Source organism: Mobula hypostoma, chromosome 15 (assembly GCF_963921235.1).
Source record: "Mobula hypostoma chromosome 15, sMobHyp1.1, whole genome shotgun sequence".
Classification (NCBI taxonomy): Eukaryota; Metazoa; Chordata; class Chondrichthyes; order Myliobatiformes; family Myliobatidae; genus Mobula; species Mobula hypostoma.
In genome coordinates this window covers 8,064,689-8,079,500 of record NC_086111.1, presented here as the reverse complement: position 1 = coordinate 8,079,500, position 14,812 = coordinate 8,064,689, and the positions used below count along the sequence as shown (strand labels likewise).

General features: G+C 42.0%; 1 protein-coding gene across 1 annotated transcript in view; it reads right to left on the bottom strand.

Annotated features, from left to right (window-relative positions):
- mst1rb (macrophage stimulating 1 receptor b) overlaps nucleotides 1-14,812 on the bottom strand; it is a 289,557-nt gene that overhangs the window by 72,161 nt on the left and 202,584 nt on the right. Inside the window, exon 8 of the mRNA XM_063067700.1 lies at nucleotides 2,095-2,231. Within this exon, the coding sequence (XP_062923770.1) occupies nucleotides 2,095-2,231 (137 nt within the window). The remainder of the gene's footprint in view (nucleotides 1-2,094; nucleotides 2,232-14,812) is intronic.

Sequence of the window (14,812 nt, the reverse complement as noted above, 5' to 3'; positions counted from 1 at the left end):
TTTAGTTTCTGGAAATAGTTCCCCTGGAATGGCTGCTGAGGTTGGGGTCAACTGAAATCAGGCATGCCTAGACTAAAATTTCTGTTGGTGTATGGCACATTGTCCCGCCTCTCTTCAAAATCACCCACAATAAAAAGATACGTACTACCAAATGAAGCAGTAAATGATTTTTTATAACCTAATGTATGAATATCCAAACCATGAGGTCTTGAATTCCATTCCTGAAACATTTAACTGCCTGAAAAATCCTGCAATGGCAATATTAACAGCATATTCGTATGAGCCAGTTTTCACTGATGAACTTGGTTAAGTCTATTTATAGGAGTAGACTTATTGATGCACCTAGTGCCACATGCATAGCTCTCAAAACAATCAGATGCAAGTCAGATATAACATATTTGTCATTATTTGTGCAGCAAGACAAGTGTGCTTATTTCCTTTCCTTAGTCTTTTATGAATATGGGTCAAACTTTACAATTTCACATTCACATTTCTTATGTTATATATTCAAGATTAAAAATCATTTAATGCTATTTCCTATACACAAGTGTAAGGAGAACAAAATAATTGGTACAGTACTCCGGATCCTATGCAGCACAAAACAAAAACACAAAAGATAAAGAAAGTGACAATAATAATAAAAAAGACACAATAAATACATAAGATCACATATACAGAGATTGATTGTACGTCCATGATGTGACACTAATCTGTACATAAGGTGACTGATGGGAAATAATAAAGTAGCAGTGGAGTTAAAGGGTAGAGGTGTTGATCAGCCTTACAGCTTGGGTAAATAAACTGTTTTGAGTCTGTCCTGACATAAATGTTACGTAGCCTCCTCCCTGATGGGAGTGGGACAAACAGTCCATCAGCATGGTGGGTGAAGACTTCAATGATGTTACAATAACAATACTATTTAGACATGATGTAATTTTTCTATTGTCTTTTTAAAAGATTAGTATTAATAACTATTCAACAGGTTTTCTAAAATGCATCGCTTATTTTGATCTGTCTTTGTTATACTCTATTTCTATTAATAGTAAAACAATGAATATTCATAGAAAAACACCAGGTCTCAGCCTTTTTCCTTTTAAAAAAAAGTCCATAATTAATGTTACTAATTCATTAATAAATGATCATCTCTGCTCAAACTAACAAGGCACATAAGATAATATTTTGAAATTGTTGCCAATTTGGGCACATGCACTAGAAAAGATTCAGGCACTGATATTAGGGCGTATGGAACCAAGGCAGAGCGAAGAAATGGATGGTACCATATCAGACCCAACCTAACAGCATGAAAGAATAGACTCATGCAGCTCTGTGGCCTTCTCTCACTTCACAGACTCTATGTTCTCTTGTTCACCCTCACCAAGTCACTGCTTTTAAATGACCAAAGGAGCCAGAAAACTTTGGGGTGGTAGGCTGCTAATCAATCTCCTTCATAGTGTGTACTTGTGAATTGCAAAGCTGCAGTCCAAATATATACCTTTGTTGCATCACTGTCTGGTATGGAGGGGCCACTGTACAGGACAGGAAAAAGTTGCAAAGGGTTGTAAACTCAGCCAGCTCTACCATGGGCACTAGTCTCCCCAGTGTTAAGAGCACCTTCAAAAGGCGATGTCTCAGAAAGGTAGCATCCATCATTAAGAAATCCCATTACCCAGGACACATCCTCTCCTTATTACTACTGTCGAGGAGGTGATATAGGAGTCTGTCTTCAGACATTCAATGTTTCAAGATCAGCTTCTTCCCCTCTGCCATTAGATTTCTGAATGGACAATGACCCCATCGGCACTATTTTACCATTTTCCTCTCTTTTTGCACTACCTATTTAGATATATTCAGTTTTCCTTATAATTACTGTATGTGTTGCACTGTACTGATGCCGCAAAACAACAAATTTCACTACGTATGCTAGCGATATTAAACCTTATTCTGATTCTGCACTTTGTCCAGGATTAAGGATCTCATGCAAACCCAAGGCAGTTGTCAGTGCCTTTAAACATTGATATTTGAAAGCAAATAATAAAGATCAAAGGTTTACAAAACCCCATTTTCTATAGCTATTCTGGATTCTGAACACCTCACCTCTGTATGCGGCACTCCTTCCCTCCAATGGTCACATTCTGGGTATTGCCGGCTGTCAGATGTTGCCCCAACAATGTAATCAAAGTCCCACCAGCCAGGGGGCCATATGTTGGTACCACGCGAGTTACAACAGGTTCCTAAGGGAATTATTACAAAGATTCAGAGATGCTTCTAACATCTGTAGAAATAACACATCCATTCCAATATTCATAGTCCAACCATTGGCATAATAAGGGCATACTGTCTCAGAGGGTCATACCTACAGTGCCTATAACAAGTATTCTAACCCCCCCCCACCCCTCCCCTTGGAAGTTTTCATGTTTTATTGTTTTACAACATTGTATCACAGTGGATTTAATTTAGCTTTTTTGACACTGATCAATGGAAAAAGACTCTTTTGTGTCAAAGTGAAAACACATCTCTACAAAGTAAACGAAATTAATTACAAATATAAAACACAACATTATTGATTGCATAAGTATTCACTCCCTTCAGTCAGCATTTAGTAGATGCACTTTTGGCAGCAATTACAGCACTGAGTCTGTGTGGATAGGTCTCTATCAGCTTTGCACATCGGCATACTGCAATTTTTCCCTGTTCTTCATTACAAAACTGTTCAAGCCCCGTCAGATCACATGGAGATCATCAGTGAACAGCCCTTTTCAAGCCAAGTCACAAATTCTCAATTGGATTGAAGTCTGGAAACTGACTTGGCCATTCCTGAACATTAACTTTGTTGTCTTTAAGCCATTCCTGTGTAGCTTTGGCTTTGTGCTTGGTGTCATTGTCTTGCTGGGAAACAAATCTTCTCCCAAGTTAGTTCTCTTGCAGACTGCATCAAGTTTTCTTCCAGAAATTCCCTATATTTTGCTGCATTAATTTTACCCTCTACCTTCACAAGCCTTCCAGGGCCTGCTGCTGTGAAACATCCCCACAGCATGATACAGCCACCACCATGCTTCACGGTAGGGATGGTGTGTTTTTGATGATGTGCAGTGTTTGGCTTAAGCCAACCATAAGCATTTAGTCTAAAGGACAAAAAGCTCAATTTTGATTTCATCAGACCATAGAACTTTCTTCCAACTAACTTCAGAATCCCCCACCTTCCGGCAAGCTAGCCTAGATTTCGTGTGAGTTTTTTTTCCAGTAGTGGCTTTCTCTGTGCCACTCTCCCATAAAGCTGTGACTGGTGAAGCACCCGGGCAACAGTCATTCTATGTGCAATCTCTCCCATCTCAGCCACTGAAGCGTGTAACTCCTCCAGAGTTTTCTCACTTGATGGTCCTCCTCTTGCACGGTCACTCAGTTTTTGAGGACGGCCTGCTCTGGGCAGATTTACAGCTGTGCCATATTCTTCCCATTTCTTGATGATTGACTTAACTGTACTCCAAGAGATATTCAGTGACTTGGAGATTTTCTTTTATCCATCTCCAGACTTCTGCTTTTCAATAACCTTTCTAGGAATTGCTTGGAGTGTTCTTTTATCTTCAATTGAAACACCTTGACTGCACACAGGTCTCCAAATGCAGATCTCCATTTAACTAATTATGTGACTTCTAAAAACAATTGGCTGCACCAGTGATGATTTGATGTGTCATTTTAGAGGGGATGAATACTTAGGCAACCAATTATTTTGCATTTTATATTTGTAATTAATTTAGATCACTTTCTAGAGATCTGTTTTCACTTTGACACGAAAGAGTCTTTTTCTGTTGATCAGTGTCAAAAAAATCAAATTAAATCCACTGCAATCCAATGTTATAAAACAATAAATTATAAAAATTTCCAAGGAGAGTGAATACTTTTTATAGGTACTGTATATACTGTAGTATCTGGAAAAGCACTTGAATTACAGAAGCACAGAAGGCTATCACCTTAGTGTTCGTCAATGGAATTATAATAGATGGGTCAGCATGGATGTGGTGGAGTGAATGGCTTGCATTTGTACAGTATGACTCTGTGAGAGAGTTTTGTGCCAGGGATTCATTGAAGTCAGGGTAAAGCTCCTCTTTGGCCTCAATCATTGCTTCTGAGTTGGATGGATGACTGAAGTGTTTTGTTTCTGTATTAGAGTGTCTCGAATTGCCAGGGTATATTTATCTATTCCACATGGGAGTCACTGAGGCTACGTCCACACTAGACCGGATAATTTTGAAAATGCCGGTTTCACGTAAAAATGATAGGTGTCCACACCAGGCGTTTTTCAAAATATCTCCGTCTACATTAGAACAGATATTTGGGCGAATCTCCTCCTACTGGGCATGTGCAGGACACACAGAAAACAAGTGAAGAGGAAACGGTATACTTGGTGCGCATTTGTCCAGTTACAGACTAGAAAAACTTAAAAAGAATTGCTGTAGGCTCTTGCGCAGGAGGACTTACAACTAAAAAAAAACAAATACTGGAGCGAATGGAGGCAACCGACAGGGAGTTCACGAATAGTATGACCCGGCTGACGACGATCATTGAAAAACTGACTAACTCTGTTGTATTAATAAAACGCCTTGTTAAATGTATAAAACATGTCTGTATCAGTGTTATCTTGTATTTCCATACAATGTTACATCAGGCTGTTACATATCTATTGCCAGAGAAGTACTTGCATAATTAGGTAAACCACCTTCATACAAGCAAGGACAGAAAACAGGGCAAAGTGAGTATACTTATTTATTCAGTAAGCTATGGGTCAAAGTATTTGGTAAGTACATTTCTAACTCTTCTGGCTTCAGTCTCGTTGCCGTCTGTTCTGAAATTGTTAGGCTGTGGGGGGGGTTGCGTTCAAGAAAACAATGAAATGCCGCGCTGCGGCCACTATCTGTTCCGGCACGTCGTGACAGCGTTTTTAAAAATCTCCGTTTACCCCGTCCACACTGCTCTGCACAATCGGTGTTTTCAAATTTACATACTCTGGAGGGCGTTTTAGAAAATCTCTGTTTTCGGGGGAGGAAAACACCGTTTCAGTGTGGACGGAGGGTCAAAATGATGAGAAAAAGCTTCGGTTACGGATTTATCCGGTCTAGTGTGGACAGAGCCTGAGACACTAGCTTATTCTATACAGCAAGACCAACTCTAAGAAGGTGGTTTTCATCTTCTGATTTGCCCTTCCAGAAGGTGTACCATTGTCCTCCCTGTCCTTTTCTCTTGGCCTTTACATCGCATCAATTCCAATGCATCCAAGCTGCTGGTTTCCACCAGCTTTGTTCAAGTTGGCACTGCTGAGAATGTCTATTAGGGCCTTGATGTTCCAGGTTCCACTATGGAGTTAGAAATAGCTTTACACGTTTTTGTTAAACACTGGACACTGTCTGCTATGCAAGCCCAACAGATTAAGGTCGTGGTCCAGTAATAAGGAGGAATAGATGTAGTACACACACATTTGGGCACATCAACCCACAACAGGTTGATTCCACTTTCTCACAACACAGATTGTTCACAGTGAATAAACAAAGCTGGCTGAACACAGCAGGTCTGTCAGCATCTGTAGAATCAACTGTTTATTTCCCTCCATTGTCATTGCCTGACCCTGACCCACTGAGTTTCTCCACCTCTCTCTGAGTTTTCTCAGTTCCAGCATTTTCAGTCTCTTGAAAACAATCACACAGAACAATCATTCTTTACCCTCAATCTATTCTCCAGGTCCAGTCCCTCCCAGCTCTCATGCAGTTGGATTAAGGTCCATTTCTGGTAATTTAATTTTCTTAATGCTTGCTAAAATGTTTGTATAATCCCTTGTTTGCCTTTAAGTGTTCAGGGAATTTTCAGTAATTTGTAGTTTAGCTGTTTCTGTATTTTTTATAGTTTCTAGTATCACTAGAGTGTTGGCGTGTGGCCAAGTGGTTAAGGCATTCGTCTAGTGATCTGAAGGTCGCTGGTGTGAGCCTTGGTTGAGTCAGCATGTTGTGTCCTTGAGCAAGGCACTTAACTATGCGACGACACCGGTGCCAAGCTGTATGGGTCCTAATGCCCTTCCCTTGGACAACATCAGTGGCGTGGAGAGGGAAGACTTGCAGCATGGGCAGCTGCGGGTTTTCCATACAACCTTGCCCAGGCCTGCTCCCTGGAAACCTCCCAAGGTGCAAATCCATGGTCTCACGAGACTAACGGATGCCCACAAAAAAGGTATAACTAGTTACACTAGTATAGATCAGTCTGTCCACATCGTTTCATGGGCTTTTCTTAACAAAAGAATTCTCCTCATCTACCTGACCTATTTTTCAGTATGCCTCTTGCCATTCCATTGCTCCAGGTTGCTTTGTCTGGACCCAATCAAAAGCAAACTGTGCCCTTTTGCTGATTTCCACATCAACCACCTGAAGCACATGACTGCAAGGAATTGGATAAGGAAAGCCAACACCTGATAAAATTATTGGAAAACAGAGTTGTTATAATCCATAAGAACAACATCAATCCAAGTATTGGCATCTGTAAAGCAATGTCAGTATCTATGTGAGGAATAACAGGAATGTCCACTTTACTTGCACCCCTGACAACTGCTAAACTTGACATCATTTGTTCCTGTGATCTCCACCAATCAGCCTCCCAAAATGTCAATAAGGACACTGCCCATGTGAAACTAATGGTGGTGAACTCCAAGACCCTGAAAAAGGAGCTCGTCAAAGGTAACCTAGTGTTCCCAAGAAGCACAATATCCACAGTGCCTGGTGTTCCCTGAAGTCCAGCACGAAACCCTCTTGGAAAACACCAAGACCAGTCTGACAAGAGCTAATTATCTATTAACACTAAATGCCCTTGGGTTGTAAACACCACCACTCTCAGGGCAAAATGAAAGATCTGCAGGCAGAGATCCAAAAGAAAAAAAATTAAACAAGATATGGTGGTTGGAAGAGATTGAAGGAACTACCAGCAGCCAGAAGTCAAGGACTCATGAGCAAACAAAGTCCCTACCAAAACTTCTAAAACATGCAAAAAAACTACTTCTGAGGTGAATTCTCTTGCTGGGGAGCTTCAACGATGCTGTAGTTATGCTCATTTTGAAGAAAGGATACAAATCTGATAGCAAAAACCAAGAGGAGGAAGGCAACTGATGGCAATGCACTGAGAGCCATTCTAAACCCCAACTTGAGTCACCGTTGGAGGGATCAAGTCCTTAACACTTCCTTGGCCGTTGGACAGTTGAGAGTATAAATATGCGAGTGGCAGCTGGGGAATGCAGTCAGTGGGCTCGGCCATCGGATGAAGACTTGCAGAACGGTCTCGAACCAAACTATCAACATTCCATTCCCCTCCATAGATGCTGCCTGACTTATTGAGTTTCTCCAGCAATTTGGGTGCGTTGCTCAAGATTTCCAGCATTTGCAGAATCTCTTGTGGCTTAGCCATCTGTGAATTGACAGCCGACAAGCAAGCAGTTTGCAAACACAAAATAAACTGCAGATGCTGGGATCTAAGCAACACTCACAACACGCTGGAGGAACTCAGCAGGTCGGGCAGCATCTGTGGAAATAATCAGTCAACGTTTCGGGCCGGAACCCTTCGTCAGGACTGAAGAGGGAAGGGGCAGAACCCCTATAAAGAAGGTGGGGAGAGGGTGGGAAGGAGAAGGCTGGTAGGTGCCAGGTGAAAAATCAGTAAGGGGAAAGATAAAGGGGTGGGGGAGGGGAAGCACGAGGAGATAGACAGGAAAGGTGAAGAAGGAATAGGGGAAAACACAATGGGTAGTAGAAGGAGGCAGAACCATGAGGGAGCTGGAGGAGGGGGCAGAGTGAAACTGGGTTGGGGGAAGGGAGGGGGAGGAAATTACCGGAAGTTGGAGAATTCAATGTTCATACCAAGGGGCTGGAGACTACCCAGATGGTATATGAGGTGTTGCTCCTCCAACCTGAGTCTAGCCTCATCATGGCAGTACAGGAGGCCATGTATGGCCATATCCGAATGGGAATGGGAAGCAGAGTTGAAGTGGGTGGCTACTGGGAGATCCTGTCTGTTGTGGCGGATGGAGTGGAGGTGCTCGACGAAGCGGTCCCCCAATCTGCGTCGGGTTTCACCGATGTAGAGGAGGCCGCACCGGGAGCACCGGATGCAATAGATGACCCCAACAGACTCACAAGTGAAGTGTTGCCTCACCTGGAAGGACTGTTTGGGGCCCTGAATGGTGGCAAGAGATGAGGTGTAGGGACAGGTGTACCTCACTCTTCACCAGGCCGAAGACCCATCCGCCTCTAACTCTGACCCCGACTGGAACCACGGCCTCCCGGACATGTGCACCAGCCCCCGGCGGGCCATGGACTCACTCGCCTCCGACTCGGACCTCAGTCCTGGCGCCCGGCAGGCTACAGGCTCCTGGCTTTCACGTGTGGCTTAGTTACTAAGCCCAGAGGAATTATTTCTACTGACAGGAGAAGAGGAAAACCAATGGCTTCGGACAGATGGGGCTCATCAGCCATGGATAGCAGCTCATCTAGGAGAAAGAAAACTTTGATCTCTAACTTCCTTTGCCTTGCAGCTAAACTCACTCATGGGAAGGCTTTGGAAATATCCCTGAAGAAACCTCCAGAGCTGGAGTCCCTAAGACAGTCTACTGTTGAGTTCAACGCTGACTGGCAACTCCTGTGACGCCTCTGGTGCCAAACTATATCAGTCTCTCTCATTTCTTTGGATTCATCAGTGACATGGAGAAGGGCAGCCTGCTTCATGGGCAACAGCTTGCTCTTCATATCATACTACATTGGCTTGCGTATCATGTAGAAAGCTAAGATGCAATGACTATGTCATACCCGACCTACGGAGGGCCTCATAATAGCGCAACACTATTACAGCTTGGGACACCAGGTTTTGGAGTTCAATCCCAGCGTCCTCCAAAAGAGAATTTGTATGTTCCTTCCCATGGAATGCATGTTTTTTTCCAGGTGGTCTGGTTTCCTCCCACAGTCCAAAAATGTACTAGTTAGTAGGTAATTGGTCATTGTAAATTGTTCTACGACAAGGTTAAGGTAAAATCAGGGTTGCTGCATGCTATGGTTTAAAGGGTTGAAAGGGCCTGTTCTGTGCTGCATTTCCAGATAAGTAAACATATTTCTAAAAACTGATGCTGGCTCACATGTCGTGTATTCTCAGCATTTTTTTCTAAATAACTGTATTATAAAGGATTAATCATTCTGCTTGTCCAACAACTCATTACAACAGTGACCTTGAGTGTAAGAGGACTGGTTACAGGAGCTTTGCTTACTACGATGGGAACACACCATGAGACTACAGTACTGTAGGAACAGAGTGAACACAAGGCCAGGACTCATGACAAGTGGTGACACATGGTGATCAGTTCTAATCCGGTGATTTGAGACAGAGCTAGGTATTGGCCCACTTCCTGCAGCATTTCATACCTGTGGGAAGGGTATAAAGGCAGAGTGGTCAGGGGTGCTTGGGCTAGTTTTTTCATGGCTTCACCGACAGGCTGGTCTTGAAGAACACCGCAGATCAGCAGAATGGGTGGTGTGCTGTAGTGAGAGGGGCCAGTACATGCCTTGATAAGTATTTTAATGTTTAATCTGTTCTATCTTATTAAATGTAGTTTTGTAGTTCAAATCAGATAATTGAAGATAATAGGTGTTTCTGTCTTTCTTTCTCATCAGGTTGGATCCAAGAACCAATTGCTTTAACGAAATGTGGCCAGGATACTTACTGAAACACAGCATAGGAATCAGAGCTGAACTTTTTGATAACAATCAAGATAGACTAAACATACAAAGCTACACTTTTGTTTTATGCCTAAATGGTTATTATTTTTAAATGCATTTGAGTGAGACTGGATCCATGTGAGATAAGACAAATATGAGTGTCTTTTGTTTTGCTTTGGTAAAATTGTTTTTCCATGGTTCTCTGTACTGTCCCTTTACATTTAACATATTCAATCCACAGGCTATATATATTCAGTGGCCACTTTATTAGGTCCACCAGTATACCTGCTCATTAATGCAAATAAATAATCAGCCAATCAAGTGCAGCAACTCAATGTATAAAAACTTAAAGACATGGTCAAGAAGTTCAGTTGTTGTTCAGACCAAACATCAGATTTGGGAAGAAATGTGATCTAAGAGACTTTGACCGTGGAATGATTATGGGGCCAAAAAGGGTGATTTGAGCATCTCAGAAACTGCTGATTTCCTGGGGTCCCTAGAGTTCATAGACAATGGTGTGATAAACCAAAAAAATCTAGTAAGCGGCAATTCCGTGAGTGAAAATGCCTTATTAAAGAAAGAGGCCAGAGGAGAATGGCCAGACTAGTTCAAGTTGACAAGAAGGCAATATTAACTCAAATAACCACTCCTTACAACAATGGTGTGCAGAATAGCATCATGTCGAAGTGGAGGGGCTACAGCAGCAGAAGACAATGAAAATATACAGTGCCTTGTAAAAAGGTATTCAGCTCCCAATTCTGCTCACATAAATGAGTATTACGACAATCGATTTTGATCAATTTTAACTGAGAATTTTTATTTGTGAATCACATGTTCCTTTTTTCCACAGTAGAGCCCAAAAAACAGGGAAAATTGAAAAGCATGAAAAACTAAAAATTCAAAAACTAGAATGTCAGCAGTTCAAAGGTATTCATCCCCATTTGCTCGGTACTTAGTCGAACACCTTATTCAACTTTTTGAATAAGTCTCTACTAGCCTTGCACAATGTACTGAAGCAAGACTTGTCCATTTCTCCTGGCAAAATTGCACAAGCTATACCAGATTAGTTGGGGAGCGGTGATAGAAGCAATCTTGAGATTTTGCGAGAGACGTTCGATCAGATTAAGGTCACACAAGGACATCAATTGTAGAGGTTGTGGGGCCATGAACTTCACTTCATTTACAGCTATTGACTTCTGCAGATCACTCAGACTGACTGTTGACATCACAGTAGCTTCTCTTACAAGTGCCATTCTTCTCTGGCAACAAAGTTTAGAGGGGCTGCCAGACTTTGGCAGTGTGGCTGCCGTTTCACATTTTTTCCACTTTTTCACGATGGATTGCACTAAGGTCTGAAATATGCTAGTGCCTTTGAGATGGTCTTTTACTCTTCATTTGTGCTCCCCTATTATCATTTAGGTATTCGAACAGAAGAGGAGCATCCCACTCCCTCCAGATGAACCAGACCTGGTGGCATCGAGATTCATCGCCACCGAGGAGGACGTTAGAAGGGCCTTCCTGAAGATAAATCCAAGGAAGGTGACGGTCTCAGATGGCGTCCCAGGGACGGGTTCTCCGGGGCTGTGCAAGCGAGCTAGCTGGAGTGTTTGCTGACATCTTCAACTGCTCCTTGCTTCAGTCTAAGATCTCCTCGTGTTTTAAGAAGGCAAAGATAATCCCAGTGCCGAAGAAGAGCAAGGTGGCATGCCTGAATGACTATCGACCTGTGGCTCTGACATCAATTGCTATGAAGTGCTTCGAGAGTTTGGTTTTGGCACACATCAACCACAGCCTACCGGTCACCTCGACGCTTTGCAATTCGCCTACCGGAGCAACAGGTCAGCGGCAGATGCCATCTCTCTGGCCCTACATTCCTCCTTAGAACACCTGGAGAATAAAGACGCATATGTAAGGCTCCTTTTCATTGACTACAGCTCTGCCTCTAATACCATCGTTCCAAATAAACTGATTCCTAAGCTCAGGAACCTAGGCCTTAGCACTCGAATCTGCAGCTGGATCTTCAACTTCCTCACAGACAGGACTCAGGCTGTAAAAATAGGGGACAAGCTCTCCTCTACAATCACTCTGAGCACCAGTGCCCCACAAGGCTGTGTACTCAGCCCCCTGCTGTACTCACTGTACACCGATGATTGTGTAGCCAAGTTTCCATCAAACTCAATATATAAGTTTGCTGATGACACAACAATTGTAGGCCGTATCTCAGGTAATGATGAGTTTGAGTACAGAGAGGAAATTAAGAACCTGGTGGCATGGTGCGAAGACAATAACCTATCCCTCAACGTCAGCAAGACGAAGGAATTGGTTGTTGACTTCAGAAGGAGTAGCGGACCGCACAACCCAATTTACATCGGTGGTGCGCAAGTGGAACAGGTCAAAAGCTTCAAGTTCCTCGGGGTCAATATCACAAATGACCTGACTTGGTCCAACCAAGCAGAGTTCAATGCCAAGAAGGCCCACCAGCGCCTTCACTTCCTGAGAAAATTAAAGAAGTTTGGCCTGTCCCCTAAAACCCTCACTAATTTTTACAGATGCACCGTAGAAAGCATTCTTCTAGGGTGCATCACAACTTGGTATGGAAGTTGTCTTGTCCAAGACTGAAAGAAGCTGCAGAAGATTGTGAACACGGCGCAGCACATCACACAAACCAATCTTCCGTCCATGGACTCACTTTACACTGCACGCTGTCGGAGCAGTGCTGCCAGGATAATCAAGGACATGACCCACCCAGCCAACACACTTTTCGTCCCTCTTCCCTCCGGGAGAAGTTTCAGGAGCTTGAAGACTCATACAGCCAGATTTGGGAACAGCTTCTTTCCAACTGCCATAAGACTGCTGAATGGATCCTGACCCAGATCTGGGCTGTACCCCCCAAATATCCGGACCTGCCTCTCGGTTTTTTTGCCCTACCTTACTTCCCATTTTTCTATTTTCTATTTATGATCTATAATTTAAACTTTTAATATTTACTAATTCTAACTATTTTTAATATCTTTAATATTTAATATTGGTAATCCAGGGAGTGTGAAGTGCAGAACCAAATATCGCTGTGATGATTGTATGTTCTAGTACCAATTGTTTGGCGACAAAAAAGTATAAAGTATTTTCCTGAATTGTCTTGAAAGCTCTTTTGTCTTCATTTTGGTTTGGTCTGTTGAAAATCTTTCATACTGTTAGATCTTACAGAGAGAGGGGATCCTCCAATTTTCTACATCAACAAATTGGGTGAGTTGATAAGGTAATACCGCATATTCACCTGAGGAAAGTTAGTGTATTGACCACAAAGGGGATTAATACTTTTTTAGCCTCAGAATTTTGGTTTTGAATTTTTAGTAAATTGTTGACAAGTTTTGGATTCTTCCTCCTGATATGACAAGACGCATAATGTTTTGTAGATCAGCTTAGAAATTCAGAAAATGAGAGTAAAATGTGTAAATAGTTGTGGAGACTGAATACTTTTCCAAGGCACTGTACTCAGTGGCCACTTTATTGGGTATAGGGGGTACTAAGTTTAAAACTATTGTCTATAGTTCACAATATAAACCAGTGTGTCACAAATATTTTTGGATTACCACACCCTTGGCTCTCAGACCACATCCCCAATAACCCCCCTCTCCCTTTCCAGCCATTACATAAAAACTATAAAGAATTTTGATTTACAATCCACAGTGAAGGAAAATAGGAACCGTAAATTCAAAACCATGACAAATAATTGTAAAAATTAAAACCACAAATAAAATTCTTTCTTTATTTAATTACAGTAAAAACAATTCTCAGCAACAATTTTAGAGCGCACATTGGTAGTCCAACTATTCACTACTTCATTGCTTTTTCTCCTTTCAATGAGATGGATGAGCTTGGTGCAGTGATACAGCTTCTCAATACAAGGTTGAATGTCACTCAGGAGTCACAGATTCCAATATTCAGTAACTTGCAGCTTGTTTCATTGTTTTGAAAGAAGTTGAATGACGGAACTGAAACTGCACTCCACTAAATATAATATTGGAAAGGTAATAAAGAACACTTTGACTGTTTTTCATAGTGCAGCATTGGGTTCAGAAATTTTTTTCTGCAACCAAAAGTCATGATATAATTTTTTGTAGCTTGACATCAGCTCAAAGTCATTTTGTAGCAAGATCAGTTCTTCCTCCATCCTTCCTGTTAATTTCTCATTACAAATATTCAGGAATGGATTTGTTACCCAATCTGGAATTTGGACGCAGAGAAGATCCAGAAATCTCCTAGACATACTCAGGTATGTAGCTTACTCAGGTGGGCACCATATACTTGAAGATCATCTTTATACTTTATTGTCGCCAAACAATTGATACTAGAATGTACAATCATCACAGCAACATTTGATTCTGCACTTCCCACTCCCTAGATTACAAATCGATGGTAAATATTAAAAATTTAAATTATAAATCATAAATAGAAAATAGAAAAATGGAAAGGAAGGTAGTGCAAAAAAAACTGAGAGGCAGGTCTGGATATTTGGAGGGTACGGCCCAGATCCAGGTCAGGATCCGTTCAGCAGTCTTATCACAGTTGAAAAGAAGCAGTTCCCAAATCTGGCCGTACGAGTCTTCAAGCTCCTGAGCCTTCTCCTGGAGGGAAGAGGGACGAAAAGTGTGTTGGCTGGGTGGGTCGTGTCCTTGATTGTCTGATAGTCTTTCTTCCTCTTCCAACTCAGAGAGGCTCAGAAACTGGAAAAGTCTGTGATGCCAGTGTTGCACTTAAATAAGGTCAATTTGCACAGAAATGTAGAGGCAACTGTTTTGACTTTGATAAGATTCACATCATTTCCTTGCAATTTAAGGTTGATTTCATTAAACTTTCTGAATAATTCTCCCTTGCAAAGAAAAAAGCTTGAACTATGCTTTCATCTTCAATGAAGCAAACATAACCATAAAGCAACAATTCGTTACTTGGCCAAGTTGACTCATCCAACTGCAGACCAAATTATGTTGTCCAAAGTATGCTGCACAGTGTCTCTTCCACACTCTCAGGCATTTCATCTATTTGTCTTTGAACAGAGTTGGCACTGAGGGGAATCACTTTAATTA